A 25,228-nucleotide genomic window follows, 5' to 3' on the forward strand; every position below is an offset into this window, starting at 1 on the left:
CGACTCACGCTACCGTCACACAACCACATCATCAACGTCACAACCTTAAACTCTGACAATAGAAGTAGAAAACACCTACTTCATTATTCATAAACCTGTTTTTAGCTGCAGGCTGCTAGGCTGTTACTATTTATTGTAAACTCTTGACAATTAATCATGTTTTATTTTTCTAGCTCTGCCTCTTTATATCAGAGTCGTCACGAGACCGAAGTTCAAACTCGATAGCGAAACCCAGGAAAACACTCGATACCATTACCAATTCTATGGGTGAGAAAGTAACAAAATCAAAGATTTCTTAAATAATTGTCATCACTGGTTGGTTTTTAATTTTAAAGGAATTTCATTTTGCACTGCCACAGATAAGATAAAACTGTTTTTGTTTCTTTGCACTACCATTGACAAATACATGTGCAGGTATGTTCATGTCTTTTCTGCACTATGTTTGTATTATTATGTTTCCCAGCAGGACGATGGAGGAAAGACGTTAATATATATATATATATATATATATATATATATATATATATATATATATATATATATATATATATATATATATATATATATATATATATATATATATATTTGCAACAGTATCGATATTAACACATATATATATATATATATATATATAACAGTATCAGTATCGATATTAACACATATATATATATATATATATATATATATATATATATATATATATATATATATATATATATATATATATGTGTGTGTTAATATCGATACTGATACTGTTATATATATATATATATATATATATATATATATATATATATGTGTTAATATCGATACTGATACTGTTATATATATATATATATATATATATATATATATATATATATATATATAACAGTATCAGTATCGATATTAACACACACATATATATATATATATATATATATATATATATATATATATATATATATATATATATATATATATATGTGTTAATATCGATACTGTTGCAAATGAGCATCAAGCTCGATATCAATTTTAAAGTATCAATTAGTATTGAGTATTGGTTATTTTGACTACTCTACATATATTGTATATATATTGTATTGTATTGTATATGTTGTATATATATTGTAACTTACTTTGCAGTTTGCACACTGCAGAATCGTTTCAGTGTCATTTCACAGCAGTTTTAACGATGCAGCATGTGATAGATAAATCTTTTTCTTGTCTTTTTTTTATATCACAACAAAATTCATATATTTGGGTTTTGATATTTTGACATTATATACACAACCATTTAAAAGTTTTTTCTTTATTTTCATTGTAGATCCAAACCTAAGACATCAAAACTATGAAGGAACTCGTATGGAGTTATGAACTAAACACAAAAGTGTAAAACAAAGCAGAATATGTTTTAGATTTTAGATTTTTGGAAGGATTCACCTTTTGCTTTTTGCACAATTGTGATTGTGTCATCAGCTTCATGAGGTCGTCACCTGGACATTGTGTTTATTACACAACTCCATATGTGTTCCTACATAGTTTTGATGTCTTCAGTTTGAATCTACAATGTAGGAAGAGATCAAAATAAAGAAAGAGCACTGAATGAGAAGGTGTGACCAAACTGACTGGTAGTGTGTGTGGGTTTGGATATTTTGACATATCAGGGTTTATACAGGAATCTTGAAGTTAATTTTAATACCTTTTTAAGACATTTTCAAAACCTTCTCAATATTTTTTAATACCTCATCGCCACTTCAACCTGTAACCATTTACATCAGTGACACTTTTAGTTTGTGATAAAGACTAGAATAGGTTTGGATAATAAATCAAAGGCAAAGTTTATCCCAAAAAAAAAAAACATTGCTCCACTCTCAAAAAACAAAAACAACAATCTTCTTTTCTATTTTATGTACCGGCTCACCTTTGTTTTTTAATAAAATGAATAAATTCACACACTTTTACAATATTTTTTAGGACTCAGACTCTTGGACAGCTAATTCAAAAAAATACCTTCAAAATGTAAGACTTTACTTTAAGTTGTGAAAAGTTTTTTAAATACTTTTTAAGGGTCTTAATTTTCCCAAAACTGATTTATCACCTTTTAATACTTTTCAAGACCCCGCGGATACCCTGCATATACAACAACTGCATTAGTTTGTAAGCTGAAGTGATAATAAAAAGTGATGTGAGATGTTGCAGGGTTCAGAGTGTAAACTTCATAGTCAGAGTAGAAACCAAACAGAGAATTACTGCTGTGGTTTCATGTGGATGCAGCAGCAGCAGCAGCAGCAGCAGCAGCAGCAGCAGCAGCAGCAGCAGCAGCAGCAACAGGCCACAATCCATTTTCCCAAACCATCCCAAAAGAAAACAGAACGCGGAGCAGCTCGGCAACGTGCTGGACAGACGATGTGGTTTGGTTTGACTTACTTGCCGTTGTCAGCGTGGTAGGCTACGGAGTAGGGCAGCCAGCCAGGCTGGTGGTCCAGCCGGTAGAACTTAGGCACCAGACCCACGGCGATGGTTCCCCTCACCCCCGAGTCCACTATCGTCACCTACACACACACACACACACATATACATATTATATATTAACTCGGTGCCTAAACAGCGTGAAGTTACAGTGAAAACATTAAAGTCATAAACACAATATACGTAACTAATGACGTACAGCTGCAGAAAAAATGAAGAGAACACTTCAAAATGACGAGTTTCTCTGGTTTTACTATTTACAGGTTTGTGTTTGAGTAAAATAAACATTTTTGTTTTATTCTATTAACCACTAACAACATTTCTCCCAAAACTGAAATAAAAATATTGTCATATTGGTAGAAAATGACTAAACTATTCAATATTTTAAGTCTTTTCAGACCTTGAATAACAATAATGCAAAGAAAACCTAAACAACGCAACATATCAACACAGGGTCTCTGCAGGTTTCACCAGCTCACATTTAAGACTTTTTAAGACCATTATGGATTAAATTTAAGACCTATCATGACAAATAAAAAACGTACAAAAGAAATGCAGAGTCACAAAATTAGAAATTGATTACAATATATAAGTTGCGTGTTAGGCTTGTTTGTAGTTGAAAATACATTCAATAATGCACAATGAAGTGTCGCAGCAGCATTTTATTGAACATTTGCGGTGGCGAGGGCTCTACCATAACATTTTCCCCAAGGAGCACGCCTAAAGTAAACTATTTGGGGGCACAAAAAGAAATTGGGGAGTGAAATTAAAAATGTTTATGTAACACATTATTGATTTAATTGACTGGCAACCAACAGGCAGATGGCTTCAAGCCTTGAATAATGTTAAGGGTCAAACGTGACCCATGTTTACATTGGAGAACAGTAAAAACACCAACACTTCACCTTCTAATGTGACCCAGAATAGACAAACATGGAAATATTTCAACTTCTTTAACCAACAGACACGAGCCACAACCTGTTCTGTATTATGACCAACACAATATTTGACACATGAAGTAAATAAATTGGCCTTTGGTCACTTCTATATATTATTGTATTAAACTAAACTACATCTTTTTATTTAACTAGGCTAGTTAAATCACAGTAGCATACTGATCTGTTGAACTTACAGGCTTGTTACTAAGTATGTATTAATTATCATGATAATCAGCCTGATGTAAATAAAACTCAACCTGTCACACAGCTCCATGTTGTCTCTGTGTGGTGTTCAGGGACAGTCAGGACAGCTCTGAGGTTGAAGTTTATATTAATATTAATGCACCGTGACACTGTGGCAGGTCTCTGTCCGTCTTCACCACAGATCACAGATCAGCTGGAGGAGGAAAACTCAGCTGTTCTCGGTTCCACCGCGACGTGCGCCTGACGTTTTCTTTTTTTTTTCCTCCATATCGAGCTCCAGTAGCGACCCAGGTGAAATCCGGGAGGACACCGCGCTGAGGCACCGGCCGGTCTGAGCTGCGTTCATGTGCCTCCTACTTTAAAACTCTTCAGTCAGTGACCTGGTGGCGGCTGTTTTGGCCGTCGGCATTTTAGCCACGCAGCGTGGGACTATAACACAAGCCATAATAAAAAAGGCCAACCAGAGACTATTCCCCCTCAGGCAGCTCAAGAAATACAAAGTCAAACGCAATCTCCTCCTCCAGTTCTACACAGCCATCCTATCAGCATCCTCACAGCATCCATCTCAGTCTGGCACGGCAGTCTGGACACTCACTCATGCAGCAAACTCCAACGTATCATAAAAAAAGCATCTCTAATCACAAACACCCCCCTCCCATCACTTGATTCACTTTACCATAAACGCACAATAACAAGAGCACATAAAATAATCTCTGATTCAACACACCCAGCTAACCACCTGTTCCAGCAGCTTCTGCTCACCTGAACTCTGTGCAGCTTCTTCATTAAATCCAAACAGTCCGACACAGCGACGCACTGCTCCTCTTTGACTCTAAAGTCTCTGTAGCTCATCAGCCCGGAACTCGCCGTCATGGAGCAGAGACGACAGCGGCGTTTGGCCTCAGTGTCTCGGACTTCCAGAGCAGCTACAGCGCAGCGTTGTGTGACCTCAACCATGGTTCATGAGAGGAAATGTTGTTGTTGTTGTTGTTGTTGTAGTGAAAATGGGCGGGCTCGTGAATTTTTTGACATTTAAAAAAAAAAAAAAAAGGAATTTTTTTGACACGAGTCAAAACGAGCGATAAATCCCGTATCTCGCGTATCTCGCGTTTGGTCGCGCGTAAAAACTCGAGCGAAAAAAAAGCGTTCCTCCAGACGAAGACGCGAAGGTCCCGTCGCCCAAAAAAAATCGTGTGTATTGTCGCAAAAAAAAAAAAGTCGCGTTTACCGCGTCGCCCAGCGCACGCGCCTAACCGCGTCTTTGCATTACGGCCTTTAACACCGCCACGCGGACGTAACGAATAAACGACACGTGACGGTGTGTTCACCGGACACCAGTGTGGCGTTGTTTCCTCTTCACCTACCATAGATATATATACTGACTAGATGCCGCGTTCCTAGGCAACTCTATTGAGTGGAATACGTCAACGCGGCGGCCATCTTGGTCAGGGGGAAGCCGTGTCTACTTCCTGCATTAGAGGTCTATCAACTATTAACATCACCATAACTCACTGAATATTCAACCGATTTTCAAGCCGTTTGGTTTATTATAAATGTCAGACATATATGTATGATACAACAACAACAAAAATGTTGAAATTTTTTTATAATTTCTTTTTTAATGTATTAAACATACACTGACATACTCAGACACAGACCCACATGCATAAATACACTGAAATGTGTTCTACAAGGGTCCGATCGGGTCTGACTGCTGGTCAGACGTATATTATGTCTATGGTCAGAACCCCGAACCAAGATGGCGGCGCTATTGACGTACGCTGAGAAGCTGAAGGCAGCATCTAGTCAGTATATATTGTATATCTATGACCGGACACCAGTGTGGCGTTGTTTCCTCTTTTCACCTACAGCTCCACTCTCCCTTACTTAGGCTACACGTAACTACTGTTATTGGTGCGTTGAGGCCAGAGAATTGTGGGATTTGTAGTTTTTGAACGATCGCAGGTTGTGATCTTTCTTTTTTGTGATTTTCCCGGTTCACGCATGTATTTTTTTTAGGGGCAAATGCGAGTGAAATGCTCGCCCATGGTGGGCATAAGAAAATTTAAGACCTGTCTAAAATTACACAATAATTCAACAAATTTAAGACATTTTAAGGCCTAAAATTTAGATTTTCAAATTTCGGCGGATACCCTGTATATGATATTTTAACTCAGGAAGAGTTTATAAATCAGTTTTTTGTGGGATAATGTCAATGTTTAATCCCAGCAGTGTTTTTTATAATCTTCCTATAAAACCAGATGTGGTTCAGGTGATTGAAGACCTCATCAGTGTCAGTGTTAAGGAGAACGAGTTGTGTTTGTGTTGGTGTTTAAAAGAAACTGGGATGTAATGAGCGTCGTACATGTAGAGATGCTTTTTAAGAAACATTTGTGAAAGTGGTCTCTTGCAGCTGTTTATTCTCCTGCTGGTTCTTCCGTCTGCTGTGACTCAGCTCAGTCCGACTCTCCACAGGTGAACGACACCTGTATGAGCCGGTGTGGTGGTTTTAATGTGAACACTGACAGCTGCTGTGTCTAGTACAGTCAGCACCATGATGTAGGACAGATACTGGTAAAACCATCAACCTCCAGCTAAGTAGATGTACAGCCTCACATGACTCCACCAACCAGCTGCAGTTTTTACATCAGGTGTCTCTGAGGGAATTTACTTAAGAGTTAATTAATAGTGTTTTGTCACAATGAGCATTGGGATTCTTTAAAGGGATAGTAGGCTATCATTTTTTTTTAAAGTGGGGTTGTATGATCTCCAAATAGCCCCTAAGTACTTTAATTGCAGTAGAAGACTCTCTGCACTCCTCCCGTTAGCAACGCCAGCCCATAATAGCCCTGCCCAGAGATTTACAACATACAGTGTTGTGAACAGACCCAAAGAAACGGCCTATTTTCACGGCCTAAAAGAGGTTTTACCTGAAAAAAAATACACAGTTCCATTGTTCACTATAATATAATTTTTTCCAGCCCTTCAAAGTGCAGGAAAAACGCAGTTTTTATTTGGACCTAACCAACTCACGTATCCCTCCGCCCAGGGTTAGCGCCCGCCGATCAGCAGTTGGTGAAATGAATTGCATTTCCGGGAGCGGCTGGTTTACGAGGCTACCGTGTCACTCCATTCAGCACTAATGACAGCATTACAGCATTATACTGTTACAGCATTACAGCATTATACTATTACAGTATTACAGGGCAGTTTGATGATTATTGTGATAACACCGTTTACTGTGTGATGGTCTCAGCCACAGAATCACAGCACTGGAACCCCCGAGAGGAGGAAGAGGAGGAAGGCTCCAGCTGCTCCGTCACAGTGAGATGACACAGCAGAATCCAGTCTGATAGAGCAGCTACACATCTGCTGCTGCTGCTGCTGCTGCTGAGTCACATCTGTCTGCCTCTGCTCTCCATCATCATCATCATCACCTCCTGTACTCCTTCCTCCAGCCCAGACCCTGAGACCCTGAGACCCTGAGACCCTGAGACCTCGGCGTTGCCCCCGTCTGGGTTTCCCTCCCCTCCGCCAGCTGGACCGTCACACTTCACACCTTTCTGTTTAACAAGTGAATTCTTTTCCTTGGCCCAGTCCGACTTCCACACCCGAGCCGTTAAAATACCACGAGTGTCCGGACGGATAACGCTCGTAAAAACATGTGAGAACACTTAGAGTGAGAAATGGCAGGAATGCAGATCGCTGATGAGCCGTTCAGTTATGTTGGTATTAATTTTTCAAATAAATCTATTAAAACAAGTGGAATGCTGCAGATGTTGGATTCTGGCGGTGACGCAGACGTCGACAGACGCCTGACCTTTATGAGAATAAATGCTCCCAAATTTTCAAGATATCTAGGAAACTGACAGCAGCGCGTGCGTCAGCGAGCGCAGAGAGACGAGCCGAGCAGAAACTCACTCAAATCCACTTGTTTAAATGTCAGCAGGATCCAAGTGTGATTCTCATTTAAATATGAGCAGTGTAATCTGCATGAGAGAAGGGAGAGAGGAGAGAGAGGGGAAGGGGTGAGGGGGTTGTGGGGGGGTCTGGAGCTTAAAAACACATATAGATGAAATGTCACATCTGTTAAAGATCAAGAGGAGGTAGAGAAGTAAAGTGAAGCACGGCGCTGCGGCTTGAAGAGTCTGAGTGAAGCTACACAAAGACAGAAAGACAGAAAGTCTCTCATGTCAAGACAGAGGAGTCGTCACCGGGGGAACTGGTCCTGGACCTGGTCCTGGTCCTGGTCCTGGTCCTGGTCCTGGACCTGGTCCTGGTCCTGGTCCTGGTCCTGGTCCTGGTCCTGGTCCTGGTCCTGTCTGGGTCTCTGCAGCGCCGCACACACACTTTTAAATGTGGTACTGAATCGGATACGTATCGGACATTAAATGCGACTTTGACGTCGTTCTGACCCGCGGCCGCGCTGCACTGTTTTGTAAATGAATGACAAATAAAGTTGATTGGAAAAAAAAAAAGTGTGGCCACAGGCGGGAGCCAGAAACAGAATCAAAACATGGACGTCGGAGTTAAGTTGATAGCGAAGTGAGGAGAGACGATACTCTAGCAAGTTGGAGACCAGGGTTCGAGTCTGACATGGTTTTTTTTTTTTTAGCATTAAAGGGATAGTAGCATTTTTTTAAGAAAGTGGGGTTGTATGATCCACCATACTCAACTCTGACCTGAAACAGATCCACTAACATCTGCCAACATAACAGCAATAACTCACAAAATGCACTGCACTTTGTACCATACACAGCATATGCACTTTCACTGTCTCGTTTTACTGAGTAAATGTGTGATGTACGATGACGTGAATGTGACTGAATGGATGAGACGTTGTATGGATGAGTATACTTTTTAATTTTACTAGAGTATTTAATTGTTTTTATTTTGTTGCTACTGAGCCCAGCATATTGAGTGCAATGTAATTTCGTTGTATCAACCATACAATGACAATAAATCTATCTTGATCTCTCTTGATCTTGATCTTGATCTATAAATAGCCCCCAAGTACTTTAATTGCAGTAGAAGACTCTCTGCACTCCTCCCGTTAGCAACGCCAGCCCATAATAGCCCTGCCCAGAGATTTACAACATACAGTGCTTTGAATGGACCCATATATTATAGTGAACAATGGAACTGTGTATTTTTTTTTCAGGTAAAACCTCTTCTAGGCCGCGAAAATAGGCCGTTTCTTTGGGTCCTACAATACCGGTTGCCGTTGCCGTGGTCGCTTCTGTAAACACCGTTGTGGCGTGATGATGTCATCAATGATCAACTGCGCATGCGGGTCGCTTCAGGAGCGAGAGCTGTTCACACAGCGATCCGAAGACGTGATGTGAACAGCCAAACAAAACATCGGATTTGAGCAATAAATGGGAATTGTGCATTAAGACCTGCAGTGTGAACGCAGCCTAAGTGAACAACAGACCAGGTGTGAACTGCTCCTCACCCCGCTCTGTACACGTCGACCTACGCTGTGTAAAGAGTGTGTGAAGGGAAGACGTAGCTACCGTGCCATGGAAAACAAAAAACTAAAACATATGCGCGGTATGTTTTTGTTTTGTTTTTTCCCATCGTGCGGTAGCTACGTCTTACGTGGAAAAGTGACTGGACTGATGAGTTTAGTTTTATTTGACCGGACCATGACGACGCTGAGAGAAAGACAAAGTGACGCCTGATGCTCTCTCTCTCCTTGCTCCTTCCTCGCTGTGTGTCTCTAGCTAATCATTTCTTTTTGCCTTTTGTGAATATCAGAATATTGTAGTGAATGGACTTACATAATTCACCCTTGCATTTTGTAGTTCTATACACTTATGTCATGCGATTAGTTCTTATTGTGTTATGCATGTAGGAAGTACTGTTCCGGGATCACGGTCCCTTTAAGAAACTATGTTGTTGTCCTGACGACGAGCCCCTGCTCGTTTTTGGTTACTGTACGTCGCCATCTTGCAAGTTAGTTTACTTCCTGTGTCAATAAACGAGGCACACAGTTTGTGCACTCAAGCTGAGAAATTGTTCTTACCTTTTCTATACAATTTCCACATTGGTGACCCCGACGTTTGTTGCTGGACGTATCCAGAACCACGACACGACCATGACCGCGAATGCTGTTACCCTCAAGCTTCCAGAATTCTGGGAATCGTCAGCGTCAGCATGGTTTGCTCAAACCGAAGCACAGTTCGCGTTGCGGGACGTTACCGCTGATGCAACACGGTACTACTACGTTGTGTCGGCTCTCGGAAATACAACGGCGTCCAGAGTGGTGAGCCTCCTTAAAAATCCTCCAGCGACTGAGAAGTATCTCACGCTCAAAGCCCACCTGTTGAAAACGTTTGAACTGTCGGACGCTGAAAGAGCCAGCAGGCTTTTCTCCCTTCAGGGGCTGGGTGACAGCAAACCGTCTGAGCTCATGGACCGTATGCTGGATTTACTGGGGGAGCACAGACCCGATTTTCTTTTTGTGCAACTTTTTCTGCGCCAGCTGCCTTCCACAGTAAGGGCTGCGTTAGCCAACACCACGATCACTGACTGCCGTGAACTAGCTGGAGAAGCTGATAAATTTTTCCTGGCGAGTCAGGGACAGTGTGTCATGGCCGCGCTGCCCGCGCACATTGCTCCTGCAGTGGATTCCACGCTCGTCGCTGCAACCTCTTCCCGTCAGCTGCACTCTTCAAATCAGCGGCAGTTTTCAAGCCCCCAGCAGTCTTCAGACTTGTGTTTTTACCATGCAAAGTTTGGACCGAAGGCTCTTAAATGCCGTGCGCCATGCAAGTTCGGCGGCTCGGGAAACGCCAGGGCCGGCACTCCGTAGTGGCCATGAGTGTCGGCCGCGCAGGCAGGCTACTTTTTATCCGGGACAGCATCTCCGGGCGACGTTTCCTATGCGACACGGGAGCACAGAGGAGCGTCCTGCCTGCATCCCGTCTGGACACGGTGACCGACAGCCACGGCCCCCCTATGGAAGCAGCAAATGGGACCCCCATCCGCACGTATGGACAGAGGTACGTTGAGCTATGTTTTGGCGGGCAGCGGTTCGGCTGGAACTTTGTCATAGCGAAGGTCGCCGTTCCCCTCCTGGGCGCTGATTTTCTGTGTGCACATGGACTGCTGGTGGATGTACAGAACCGCCGTTTGATTGACGCTGTCACATTCTGTTCATATGCATGCTCGCTGGGGGGGGCTGATGCCATCCGGTTGTCGAGCATGCTCTCCTCCTCAGATGATTTTCACCGTCTGCTTGCCAGTTTTCCAACCCTCACTCAGCCCACTTTCTCTGCGTCTACTGTGAAGCATGGTGTGGAGCACCACATCGCCACTACGGGTCCACCCGTCTACGCCCGTGCTCGGCGCCTCGACCCGACCAAGCTAGCCGTTGCTAAGGCTGAGTTTTCAAACATGGAGCGCCTGGGTATTGTACGCAGGTCTGACAGCCCGTGGGCCTCACCCCTTCACATCGTCCCCAAGCCTGGTGGCGGCTGGCGCCCGTGTGGTGACTACAGGCGGCTGAACGAAGCGACGACACCTGACCGATACCCTGTCCCCAACATTCAGGACTTTTCAGCACACCTGGCTGGTATGGTGATTTTTTCTAAAGTGGACCTCGTCCGGGGTTATCATCAGGTGCCTGTACGCTCACTGGACATTCCCAAAACAGCAGTGATCACGCCGTTTGGACTTTTTGAGTTTTTGAGAATGCCTTTCGGCCTTAAAAACTCAGCCCAGTCTTTTCAACGTCTCATGGACTCTGTGTTACGTGACCTGCCTTTTCTTTTTGTGTACCTGGATGATATCCTGGTGGCGAGCGCGTCCAAATCCCAGCACCTGGTGCACCTCAGAGCACTTTTCGAGCGGCTCAGCCAACATGGACTGATTATCAACCCCGCCAAATGTCAATTTGGGCTCTCCACCATTGATTTCCTGGGGCACAGAGTCACCAAAGACGGGGTGGTCCCACTCCCATCAAAGGTGGAGGCGGTCACGCATTTTCCACGCCCGCCCACTGTCAAGGCTCTGCAGGAGTTCCTCGGCATGGTAAACTTCTACCACCGTTTCATCCCTCGGGCCGCTCAACACATGCGACTACTGTACAAGGCCTTGAAAGGTAGTCCCACACACGCTGTGGACTGGACTGAGGAGAGAGAAAAAGCTTTTGCCGGCACCAAGGTCGCCCTGGCGGACGCCAGCATGCTCGCACATCCGTCTCCCACAGCCCCCATCGCCATCACCTCTGACGCCTCGGACTACGCTGTCGGTGCCGTCTACGAGCAGTGGGTAGGCGGGGCCTGGCAACCGCTTGCCTTCTTCAGCCGTCAACTACGCGACAATGAGCGAAAGTACAGCACTTTCGATCGAGAGCTGCTTGGGCTCTACCTTGCCATCAGACACTTTCGCACCCTGCTGGAAGGTCGCCATTTCACCGCTTTCGTCGATCACAAACCACTCACTTTCGCCATGGCCAAGGTGGCTGAACCGTGGTCCGCCCGCCAGAAACGTCACCTGTCCTACATTTCAGAGTTCACCACAGACCTACGTCACGTGGCTGGAAAAGACAACCCGGTGGCAGACTGCCTGTCACGGGCTGTGGCAGGAGCAGTCCATGTTGGCTTGGATTACAGCCGCATGGCAGCAGACCAAACCACAGACCAGGATGTGCAGCTCCTGAGAACCTCGACTACAGGTTTGAAAATAGAGAACGTGGTTTTTGATGATGCCGGCACCACGCTCCTGTGTGATGTTTCCATGGGCAGCCCTCGGCCAGTTGTTCCAGCAGGATGGACACGACGAGTTTTCAACGCCATACATGGTCTGTCCCACCCCGGTTCGAAAGCGTCACAGAGACTGGTGGCAGCAAAATTCGTGTGGCACGGCCTCAAAAAAGACGTTAGAGACTGGGCTAACACTTGTATTGACTGTCAGCGGGCCAAAGTACACCGCCACACAAAAGCCCCGTTGGAGATGTTCCCGGTGCCGGAGAGACGTTTTGATCATGTAAACGTGGATCTTGTCGGCCCTCTGCCCTCCTCTCATGGTTTCACTTACCTGTTGACAATGGTAGACAGGACCACACGTTGGCCTGAGGCTGTGCCGCTGTCATCACTGACGTCTGTGGAGGTGACGCGGGCATTCATCGGCACCTGGGTTTCCCGTTTCGGCACCCCTTCGGACATATCCTCTGACCGTGGGGCGCAGTTCACGTCTGAGCTGTGGAACGCCGTTGCCCAGAGCCTTGGGGTGAAACTGCACCGCACGACTGCTTATCACCCGCAGGCTAACGGCCTCTGTGAGCGGTTTCACAGATCGATGAAGGCTGCTCTTCGTGCTGGCCTAAAAGACTGTAACTGGGTTGACAAGCTGCCGTGGGTTATGCTGGGCATCAGGACTGCACCAAAGGAAGACCTACAGTCCTCTTCCGCGGAGCTGGTTTATGGCCAGCCTCTGCGGGTTCCAGGGGATTTTGTCCCCAACACCACCGTACCTTGGTCAGCAACTCTACAGCGGGACACGCTGCTGGACAAGGCAAGGCTTTTTGCACCTGTTCCTACCTCACACCACGGCCTACCTCAGTCACATATTCCCGCTGGGCTGCAAGCGGCTGAATATGTCTTTATCCGGCACGACGCCCACAGGGGACCCCTGCGCCCACCCTACGACGGCCCATTCCGCGTGTTGGAGACAGGGGACAAACACTTTGTGGTAGATGTGGGCGGCAACCCGGAGCGGCTCTCCATCGACCGCCTCAAACCAGCTCATCTGGATGTAGCTAGGCCCGTTGAGTTGGCTCAGCCCCCGCGACGTGGGCGGCCTCCAGCTCTGCCCCCACCCCCCGCTCCCCTCCTCTCCACCGCCCCCACGCTTCGACCACCACGCCCGGGTCGTGGCGGGACACCTGCCGCAACAGTACCTGTACGGCGCAGTCGTTGTGGCCGGGTTATACGGCCACCTCCCAGATGAATGTTCTTTTTTCCCTCATATGGTGAATTCTGGGGGGACGTGTGTAGTGAATGGACTTACATAATTCACCCTTGCATTTTGTAGTTCTATACACTTATGTCATGCGATTAGTTCTTATTGTGTTATGCATGTAGGAAGTACTGTTCCGGGATCACGGTCCCTTTAAGAAACTATGTTGTTGTCCTGACGACGAGCCCCTGCTCGTTTTTGGTTACTGTACGTCGCCATCTTGCAAGTTAGTTTACTTCCTGTGTCAATAAACGAGGCACACAGTTTGTGCACTCAAGCTGAGAAATTGTTCTTACCTTTTCTATACAATTTCCACAATATATTCCACACACAACTACTGCTCCCTTCTCGTTGTCTTCCTTTATGTTATGCCTCTAAATTAAAATGCTAGGATGCTTTTGTTTTATCTAAACAGCAGCAGTGCAATTTTTCTTGTTTGACCCTTTGAGACTCACATGCATAAATTATTACTTCTAGAATGTACTACGCTTTTCTTCAGTTTTATCAACAATGATAACAATGAGAGCAGCAACATTATCTGTAATGCAAAAACTCAATATCTTTCCAAGAATATTTGTCAAAATGTCTCATTTCTAGTCAAAACTAACCTCTTCCCACTTAAAATAAGACTCATCACCTAGAAATTAACTTGTTTTTAGATCATTTTCACTTGTTTCAAACTCATTTTCACTTGAAATAAGTAGAAAAATCTGCCAGTGAAAACAAGTTTTTTGTGTTTGTAATAAGAAAGAAAAACTTGCTCCACTATCAGATTATTTTACTGGAAAATCTGCTTGAAAGAAGTAAAAAGTGTCTAAAAACAAGCTACTTTTTAATGTGATGAGTCTTATTTTAAGTAGAATGAGATTTGTTTTGACTAGAAATGAGACAAATATTCTTGGTAAGAGTTTGAGTTTTTGAAGTGTGTACAAAAATCAACTTTTACTGGCACGATGGGAAAAAAAAAACGCTGGATGTTTTGGCGCTCGGTTTGGCTCACTTCACATACTTTGGCCCTCGCCGAAAACTAATTGATGCTTCCTCCGTCCTCCTCCAGTCGTCCTGCCTCACCTGCTGCTCTCTGGACGTCACGCCGTCGGCATAAATAACCACCGCGCTGCTGCAGCCTTCAGCCGCTGATTCATGAGCCGACTCCGGCTGCAACTTTCCTGCGTTAAATCACCGGGACACGTCGGTTGGTCTCTCTGCTCTACTGTACGGAGCAGAGCGAGCAGCGCTGCGTCGTCGAATCGCTGCGTCGCTTCACACCGTAGCAACGCACCGTTCTCCTGCTTATTTCTAGTCAAAATGTCATTTCTAGTCAAAACAAATCTCATTATACTTTAAAATAAGACTCATCACATAAAAAGTAGCTTGTTTTTAGACACTTTTTACTTTTTTCCAAGCAGATTTTCACTTAAAATAAGTAGAAAAATCTGATAGTGGAGCAAGTTTTTCTTCCTTATTAGTATTAGTATTAGTTCAATTGGCAGATTTTTCTACTTATTTCAATTGAAAATTTGTTTGAAACAAGTGAAAATTATCTAAAAACAAGTTAATTTTTAGGTGATGAGGTTAGTTTTGACTAGAAATGAGACATTTTGACAAGAAATGAGACAGAAATTCTTGGAAAGATCTGGAGTTTTTGCAGTGTTGGACTAATCTCTGCACAGAGAGATACCACCTCACCCTCTCCCCCTCCCTCATTCCAGTGCAGCGAGGACATTTTTGAGGTAGTGGTGAACTGGGACTGTGGGGGGGCACTCAGGATTTAATATGAAGTTGAGAAAATTGTCTGCGATGGGATTCCAGGGGATAAAACTGCTGGCTGGATGGAAAAGCAATCTAGAGCCCGAGCAGGGAAGGATGGTATGTGGTGAGTCGATCACAGTGTGACCACACCAAACATCTCAAAATGAATAAAATGACTGATTGCTTCTTCTCCTTTCTCTTTTCTCAGAGATAGCAGCAGCACGGCGCAGCGAGCTAACGTCCTACTGTTGATGCTTAAAGAACGGTTACTGTCCCATCAAATCTGCTCCCATGAATGAAATATCTACCAGCACTTTAATACAGTACTACTGTACACTGCAAAAACTCAAAATCTTACCAAGAATATTTGTCTTATTTCTAGTCAAAATGTCATTTCTGGTCAAAACTAATCTCATTCTACTTAAAATAAGACTCATCACATTAAAAGTAGCTTGTTTTTAGACACTTTTTCCTTCTTTCAAGCAGATTTTCCAGTAAAATAATCTGATAGTGGATCAAGTTTTTCTTTCTTATTACAAGCAAAAAAAACTTGCTTTCACTGGCAGATTTTTCTACTTATTTCAATTGAAAATTTGTTTGAAACAAGTGAAAATGATCTAAAAACAAGTTAATTTTTAGGTGATGAGTCTTATTTTAAGTGGAAAGAGATTAGTTTTGACGAGAAATGAGACATTTTGACAAGAAATGAGACAAATATTCTTGGAAAGATTCAGAGTTTTTGCAGTGTAGCCCTTATTTCTTATCATATATTATTCTGTATTGTAATTTTATTGTGAAACTGTTGCAAATATTCAGTTTTCTCTTATATTTATGCAGGTTGCTATCTGTTTTCTTATTGTTGTAACTGCTGCTATTACTACACTCACGCAGGTAGCTTCCTGTTGTTGTTTTTTTGTGTGGTATCATGTCTGACAGTCTTTAAATGTGACGACTATACAGATGGAAATTAGTGACGTGATGTGCCCGCCACTAATAGTCCATTAATGTGCACTGTCCTCGTCAAATAAACTATAAATGAAATGAAATGAGTCGTTGTCGTCGTCGTTGTCGGTGTGTTTCTTACCTCGAAGTAGCAGTTTCCCTTTGATAAAGGATGGCCAGCCACATAGCAACCCACTTCCTCAGAGTTCCCTTGGTAACTACAGAGGAGGAGAAGAAAACACAGGTGAACAACAGGCGACTCCTCACAGGTTCAACACATCCTCGTCTGCAGAAAATACAACGTTTTCTGTCCTGCTGCCCTCAAAACTACATTATTACAATAAAGAATCAATAAATAAAGAATCGCCGGGCACTTTCTAAACACTGCACACTAGTAGTTTAACGTCTACATCATCTATTGTCTTGTTCTTCTCTGCTTGTTTACAGGTGGAAATCAGCCTGGGGAAACAACAATCTGAATCTAAATCAATAAAAATCATAATAAATAAAGTCACACTGCAAAAATTCAATATCTTACCAAGAATATTTGCCTTATTTCTAGTCAAAATGTCATTTCTAGTCAAAATAAATCTCATTATACTTAAAATAAGACTCATCACATTTTAAAAGTAGCTTGTTTTTAGACACTTTTTACTTTTTTCAAGCAAATTTTCCACTTTAAATAAATAGAAAAATCTGACAGTGGATCAAGTTTTTCTTTCTTATTACTGGCAGATCTTTCTACTTATTTCAATTGAAAATTAGTTTGAAACAAGTGAAAATGATCTAAAAACAAGTTAATTTGTAGGTGATGAGTCTTATTTTAAGTGGAAAGAGATTAGTTTTGACTAAAATTGAGACATTTTGACAAGAAATAAGACAAATATTCTTGGAAAGATTTTGAGTTTTTGCAGTGCAGATCCATTCATCTGTTATAATTGGATGGCTTCAGCTGGAGCTCTTTAAGGCCACAGTTCCTGAGCTGTTCTGGAAATAAAAAAATAAAAAAAACTCTTGATTCATATGAACGGTGATGAAATGAGAAGAATTTCCTCCCAGTAACTGACCAGGAAATATGTGACAATGTGTAATAAACCCACGACGGCACAGTTCTGCTTCCAGTCGCACAGAAGCAGAACAAAGGAAAGAAAACCAGAGCATCGTAGGCTACTTTAGGTGATGAAATTTACTGCTCTTTTTTCTACAGTCTATTATATTATAATACTGCACCGAGTTTACTGGTGCGAGACAAATGTCTTTCGTTTCCATGCAGTTAGTATTCGGGTTTCTGAAACATTCAGAATAACCTGTTTAGATGCGCGATAAAACAGGGTTATTCCTGTTTACATGGTAATTGTAATCAATGGGGAAATCCCGACAGGCCTATACACGACCAGATATTCAGCTTAGAAAATAAGTAAAGCAGTAAAGTAAAACTGGAATATGCTCATATCCCTATAGTCATAGCAGTAGGTTCGTTACCTTTAATTGTCGGTGCAAGCTATTTTTAGAACGGCGGAGCAGAGCCGTGAGCTGCTCAGAGCTACGCTACGGAGGCTCATTATGGGATTTCTTGGTTTCCCTCATCAAACTCATCAAATACACAATCCAACAACTCCACAACGCTCTGGTGGACAAGTTGTGAGCTGCACATTCACCACGCTATGAGATAATAACACAACGTTACCACACAGAGTTGTTTTAGAGGGAAATTCATGCAAAACCACTGATGCACGTTGCCTTCAGGGACAGTTTTTCATCATCAGTCTCTGTATTTCCCTCTAAAACAACTCTGTGTGGTAACGTTGTGTTATTATCTCATAGCGTGGTGAATGTGCAGGTCACAACTTGTCCACCAGAGCGTTGTGGAGTTGTTGGATTGTGTATTTGATGAGTTTGATGGAGGGAAACCAAGAAATCCCATAATGAGCCTCCGTAGCGTAGCTCTGAGCAGCTCACGGCTCTGCTCCACCGTTCTAAAAACAGCTTGCACCGACAATTAAAGGTAACGAACCTACTGCTATGACTATAGGGATTATGGCAATGGGCCAATTTGCCAAAATGTTGAACTATCCCTTTAACTTGAACATTGACTGCATGTGAGTGTAGTCGGTCTCTCACCTGAGCGTGTCTCCGTCCTTCTGCAGCCTCAGGTATCTCTCCTGTGCAGGTCGTCCATCTCCGACGCCTCTGATTCGACGCCTCAGGTTCAGGAAGCATCGGTGTTGTAGTGCGTTGATGTCGTCCATCTGACGGAGAGAATCACAACGTTAAAGGGATAGTATCATTTTTTTAAAGTAGGGTTGTATGATCTAGAAATAGCCCCTAAGTACTTTAATTGCAGTAGAAGACTCTCTGCACTCCTCCCGTTAGCAACGCCAGCCCATAATAGCCCTGCCCAGAGATTTACAACATACAGTGTTGTGAACAGACCCAAAGAAACGGCCTATTTTCACGGCCTAAAAGAGGTTTTACCTGAAAAAAAATACACAGTTCCATTGTTCACTATAATATAATTGTAAATCTCTGGGCAGGACTATTATGGGCTGGCGTTGCTAACGGGAGGAGTGCAGAGAGTCTTCTACTGCAATTAAAGTACTTAGGGGCTATTTGGAGATCATACAACCCCACTTTAAAAAAATGCTACTATCCCTTTAAAACCTTCAACCTCAGTAGTGTGTGTGTGTGTGTGTGTGTGTGTGTGTGTGTGTGTGTGTGTGTGTGTGTGTGTGTGTGTGTGTGTGTGTGTGTGTGTGTGTGTGTGTTGCCGAAGCCCCAAACACAACACAACCACCACGACTGAGTCACAGTTTCATCACAGCGTGCTCTTCCTCTTCCTCTCTCACGCTGGGAGTTAGTAACAGCTTTGAGAGTTTCTGGTTACTTAATATTCTCAGATGTTTCGCTGCAATAAAGGGTTTTTTATTTTTAATGTGTCCACTTCCATGACGTGTTTGTGACATCACAGCGATGAGTCAGGTCCCAAACATCACACAACACTTGGGAACATTTCCGTTTGTTTTGAGAATGATTCAGACATTCCTGGTGGTGCTGTTTTAACCCTGTGGTTCCTGTCAGTTGGGAAAACTACAGATGATTCACTAGAATATAATATAATAGAATCGCCTTTTATAGTTAAATCTGAAACCGACAGTGGACCAGTGAAGCTGCCACTCACACTGATGGTTAACACACATCTAATAAGGTGGATCTGCAGGTATTTGTTTCCACATAAACTCGTCACACAGACACTCTTCATTACAGAATCTGACATTTATGTCATTGAAAAACAGTTTTTTGGAAAACAGACAGGGAGCGTTGTAAAAGGTTTGACACCAGAAATGATATCTAGGAACTTGAAGGATTAAAACCTGGGTGGACAACCCGGTCAACTAGCTGCTGGAAAGCTACAGGGGCCAAAACCCCTTTCTGGGGTCATTTTGCTGGCGAAATGATGTAAATGCAAATATTTAGGTACTACAATGGCATAAATAGTCATACAACTATAACATTTGGCAGAGAGTATCTTGACACATAGGGGGAGGCATGAAAAAAAGATTCTGGGGTTTGTTGCAACTCAATTTTGAGATATCACCCTCAACATCCCAAAAAAGACAAAAAAAAGTACTGTTCGCCTGACAAATTCTCATGAAAACTATTATTTTTCAGCACTTTATGGAGAATATCTATGCTTAACATGTATATATAGAAAACTTCCTTAATTCATAAGCTTCCATTTGAGTCCAAGATAGCCTTTCTATCTCCAAAGCCCCACTTGCTGTGGCCAACGGTCTTCTCTATCTATCTGTTCACTTTGGGGAGACCAGAAATAGAATGGTTTCTGATCATGTCAGTTAACATGGAGTTTTTCACAATAGGTGTTGCATTGTTTGGAGACAGCCTGTAGCTTTCCAGTAGCTAGTAGAAAGGCTATCTGGGACTCAGATGGAAGCTTATGAATTAAGGAAGTTTTCTATATACATGTTAGGCATAGATATTCTCCATAAAGTGCTGAAAAATCATAATTTTTTCTTAAAATTGAGTTGCAACAAACCCCAGAATCTTTTTTTCATGCCTCCCCCCATATGTCAACATACTCTCTGCCAAATGTTATAGTTGTATGACTATTTATGCCATTGTAGTACCTAAATATTAGCATTTACATCATTTCACCAGCAAAATGACCCCAGAAAGGGGGTTTTGTCCCCTGTATCTTTCCAGCAGCTAGTTGACCGGGTTGTCCACCCAGGTTTTAATCCTTCAAGTTCCTACATATCATTTCTGCTGTCAAACCTTTTACAACGCTCCGTGTCCGTTTTTTTGCTTTGCCCCCTGGGTACATTTAGCAAACTACAAACTATTACAACGAGATGCAACTCATTCTATTTTCTTGGACACTGCTTCATATTTGGCTCCATTTGTTTATAACTCAGAGCTCCAGACTAATTAACTGAGCACAGTGAGCCCAAACGTTTTACATTTTAGGAGCTCAAGCAGAAAATGAAGGAGCACACACTGTAAATCTTCACATTTCCTTTTCATTCATGAACCTCACACACGTCGACCTGACACCTGTGATGACAGATAACAGATTATTTGAGTCGCTCCTTCAATGTTTTACCAGTGTTATTTAAAAAGAAAAAAGAAGGTAAATTTACTGGTTGTACGTGTGTGAGCAGATGAAACATTAACTAGCACTGTCTCAGGTTGTAGGGGCAGACTGGAGCTCTGTAACCTCAGAAACTGTTTCCTGCCACTGATTCCAGCCTGTTGCATCAGGTAGAGAGGACCCAGACCATAATAGATCCATGACCCAGACCCATGAAGAACAGACTGTTACACAAACCAATTGTTTCTACCAGCAGGAAAGAAAACCTTTGAATGACCACAACTCTTCTCCGTACAACCACAACCCTGAGTCAGGACCAAGTATATCCAGGCAACTTCTATGTCAGTCTTAGACTATGGAGTAGGCCTGGGACGATAATCAATAAATTAATTGACGATAAATGAAAATGAACTCGATAATTTTTCTGGCCTTGATATATCGCCATGTGCGCACGTATTTGTTTTGGTCTCTGGCCTCCAACCAGGCTGGATCATGGATGTATGGGCTGGATGACAAGAGGCTTCACTCTCTGCATCGGTCTCAGCACCTGGGCCGTTTGTTTCATAGCAGAATGAAAGGAGTGAACCCTCTTGTCAGTCATCCAGGATCTTTGTTTCCCAGAATGCATTTCGTGGCAACCGGCAGCGATAGCGGTAGAGCTAAAGCTACGCAGCTAACAGCTGTTTTTATTCTCGATGCAATACGTCACTTTTTAAAGTTTTAATATTTTTTCACTGAGAAAGTCACAGCTTAGACCCCCAGTCTGTGGTCAGTTTATCTAGATATCGCCTGTTAGGAGGTTTACTCCGACGTTTTAATGCAGAGCCACTGCGGGAGCAGCGAGCAGGAGCAGCGGGGGCTTCCCAGAGGCTGCAGCCACCAGCTGGGGAGCTGAGCTCACGGGCCGGGCAACCTCCGTCAGGGGAGAAAACAAGCTGAGTAACTTTAATACCAGCAGGTTTTTAGAGGTTAAATACTTTATAGGAGATAAATGCTGGTCTCATTGATGAAATCTAACAACTATGGTAGTCAAATTAGTTTGTTTGAATAAAAAGTAAAGCTTCAGGTGTATTGGACAGAAGCTGCGCTGCAGTGTTTAGCCAATTTTTGTTTTATTTATTTAGGATATTATATAAGTTCTTGACATTGCAATTACAATGGTAAAAAAATATATACAAAAATCAAAGTTTATTGAATTTGAAAGAGTCTATTGCATTATTATGAAATATTATTATTACATTAGTGGTTAATTTGTTTATCGACGATAATTTGTGGGACAATATATCGTCCAGCAAAATGTGTTATCGTCACAGGCCTACTATGGAGACATCTTGTATAAGCATGCATCAGTTACAACCTTACATCCACTTGACACTGTTTATCACTCAGCCCTGAGGTTCATACTGGCGACAGCTACAACACTCATCACTGTGGCCCTCACTATCTACCAGGCGTGATCCACACTGGATTTTTTTTATTTTTAAAGCTCTCACTGGTCTTTTACCATCTTATATTAAAGCAGAAGTAAGCGATCCGGTCGTTTTGGCTAATGCTGCGTTCCAGGCAGGCTTTTGAAACCGTAAGTTACAGCTTCAAGTCACAACTTACGACTTTGTAGCGTTCCAGGCAACCCACTCGTGTTTCTCCGACCTGTTTTACCTGTGAAAGTCACTATAACGGCCACTCGTAACTTCTGACCCGTGAACTCGTACCAGATCGAACTGGTACGACTTCACAGGTCAGAAAAACACGAGTTATGAGTTGCCTTGAACGCACCATAACGTCTTGTCAGCCGATGGAGTTAGCAGCCCCCGCCCTCGTCATGGATCTATTGGTCCTCGTCCCTACGTCACCACATTCAGGCGCATCCCTTGGCTGCACACACAGAGAGGACTGCCCCTTTATGCCGTTCTCTCTCCTCATTGGATAAAACTTGTAGGATACAAGGAAAGTTTTCTCCTGGGCTCAGAGCAGAGCAGAGTGACTGACAGACCCGTGTTTCGGTCCAAACACTCTATAGAAGTGATTGTTGTCGGAAGATACAACTATTTAAGACTTATATTAACACAAAAATATCGCTTACTTCTGCTTTAACTCGCTAGTATCTTTTTAATGCAGGTTCCCATTGCACACGCTCTGTCAACACTCAACTTGTAAAGACTAGTTTCTCTTACTGTTCAACCTGGAACTCTATGCAAAATCATCTGAAACTTACCTCACTTTTACCAATAGGGAAATTTAAATCCATAATTACATCATATTTGACCTCTAACTGCTCCTGCTTTTAACTACACTTATGTATTCAAGTTATGCTTATGTATGTTTGTTATGTCTGAATATTTATGTATGTCTCAATTGTTTTGTCTTCTGTCTTTCTATGTTCTGTGTTTCATCTCGGCTATATTGTAAATTTTAAATAAAGGTTATGTAAGTCTTTATACACCACCAACAGCAGCACTTCTGCACTTTTCTTGCACAATATTACATTGATTAGCCTATTTATTCCCTGAGTATTTATGTTTAAGTGTCTTTTATTGTTTTCCCAGGTCCCACTTTGAAAGAGTTTTTAATATCTTGTTGTTTTATTCTGCCGAGTAAGAAATATGGAAGGGGATGTGTGAAGAATTAAAACAATGTCCAAACATAAAACAGTTTCTCCCAGCAGGAAATAAAAGATTATTAAATTAATCGTCAACTATTCTGATAATCTAATAATCGGTTTGAGTAGTTCTTTAAGAAAAAAAGTCAAAATTCTCTGATTTCAGCTTCTCAAATGTGAATATTTCTGGTTTCTTTGTTCCTTTATGACAATAAACTGAGTCTCTCTTTGGTTTGTGGACAAAACAAGACATTTGAGGACGTCATCTGGTGGTTTGAGAAACACTGATTGATATTTTACAACATCTTTTAACATTTTATTGACCAAACAACTAATCAATTATTCGTTTAAATAATCAACAGATCAATCGATAATGAAAATAATCGTTAGTTGCAGCTCTAATAGAAGTAAAGTTATTATGATGATGTCTATCATTATTAATTCATCCTAACTGATCTGTATAGGAAGGAACATTGACAAATCTAATGAGTCAAACTGTGATTTCCATGGAGTCTGGTTTTCTCTGACAGACTCGTTCAGACATTTTATTTCCACTAATTAAAGATAATAATTGTGTAAAACAGAGAGAGAGGAGGAGGAGGGAGTGGGCGTGTCAGTGTTTACATCCAGCTAACGCTAACTTACCACGGTTTGGAGGCTAACAGGTCAATTACATTAAATTAACAGCGGACGTTGCCACAGCTGACTGTCGCCGTTCCCGTCCACACCGACGTGTCCTTTAGTGATAATTTAACTCTATTTATAAACAGTTAAGAGTCGTTTTCTGGTCGGTAGCTGAAGGTTTAGTCGAGTTAGCATCGTTAGCGGCTAGCGCGTTAGCTCCCATGCTACCAGCTGGAGCTCTGCGCTTCACTAACAGGAGGAAGTTGTTGTTGTTTCTACAGGTTTAACCGGAGCAGAGGGCTCACCTGGTTCACAGAGTCTCACCTGGTTGTGTCGGCAGGTGAATATGACCCAGACTCAGTCCTGTCCATCCGTCACTGCTGCTCCATTAGCACCACAACAACCACAACAAACTTTACTAACTGGAGAGTCCGTCCGGCGCTTCCTACTGACGTCACGCCTCCGTCAGCAGCGAAACAACCAATCACAGCGCAGCGCGGCCTGAGGTAAGTGACAGCAGGAACACAGCTAATGATGCTAACGCCCCATCTTTCCCCCTCTGTGTGTGTGTGTGTGTGTGTGTGTGTGTGTGTGTGTGTGTGTGTGTGTGTGTGTGTGTGTGTGTGTGTGTGTGTGTGTGTGTGGATATACATTATGGGGACTATAGAGATTTACATAAACCAAGTGTTCCTGATGTTAATCATCCAATTTAAAGAAGAACTATGCAGAATTTCCACCATAACTCTGCTCCATTTGTACCTTAAAGCTGTAGGGGAGAGTGGGGTAAGATGAGCCAGTGGGTAAGTTGACCCACCCCTTGTTTCTAGGAAACTATAGGAAAAAGTTAGCATGTGACCAAATATTTGGGAGGCAGGCATCATTTCATGGAGTCTGTGAAGATTAGAACCACGTGAGTAAATGGTTTAATATTTATGACCAAAAAAATCATTTTTCACTCCCGAGAGTGAATTTTGTCGATCATAAGTTTCATGAGAATTGTGTTTAGACCAAAAGAGATGATTGCAAATTTGTTATATACATGGGTTGTGGTATCTATGAGCTACAACATGAGGTAGTAGGCCTAAACCTTTTTCGCATTGGATAACGCAGGCACACGGATTATACGTCACATTGCTCACGATT

At 42.6% G+C, this 25,228-nt stretch overlaps 1 protein-coding gene across 1 annotated transcript in view; it reads right to left on the minus strand.

Moving 5' to 3' along the window:
• Window positions 1–24,533, minus strand: part of spryd3 (SPRY domain containing 3) — a 106,148-nt gene extending 81,615 nt beyond the window's left edge. The window contains exons 1-4 of the mRNA XM_083975347.1: window positions 24,410–24,533; window positions 18,375–18,502; window positions 16,396–16,471; window positions 2,410–2,534 (exon numbers count right to left, since the gene is read on the minus strand). Of these exons, the coding sequence (XP_083831473.1) occupies window positions 2,410–2,534; window positions 16,396–16,471; window positions 18,375–18,502 (329 nt within the window). The 5' untranslated portion in view covers window positions 24,410–24,533. The remainder of the gene's footprint in view (window positions 1–2,409; window positions 2,535–16,395; window positions 16,472–18,374; window positions 18,503–24,409) is intronic.
• Window positions 24,534–25,228: the final 695 nt, after the last annotated feature.

The sequence above is a fragment of the Trachurus trachurus genome (genome assembly GCF_905171665.1).
Source record: "Trachurus trachurus genome assembly, chromosome: 7".
Lineage (NCBI taxonomy): Eukaryota > Metazoa > Chordata > Actinopteri > Carangiformes > Carangidae > Trachurus > Trachurus trachurus.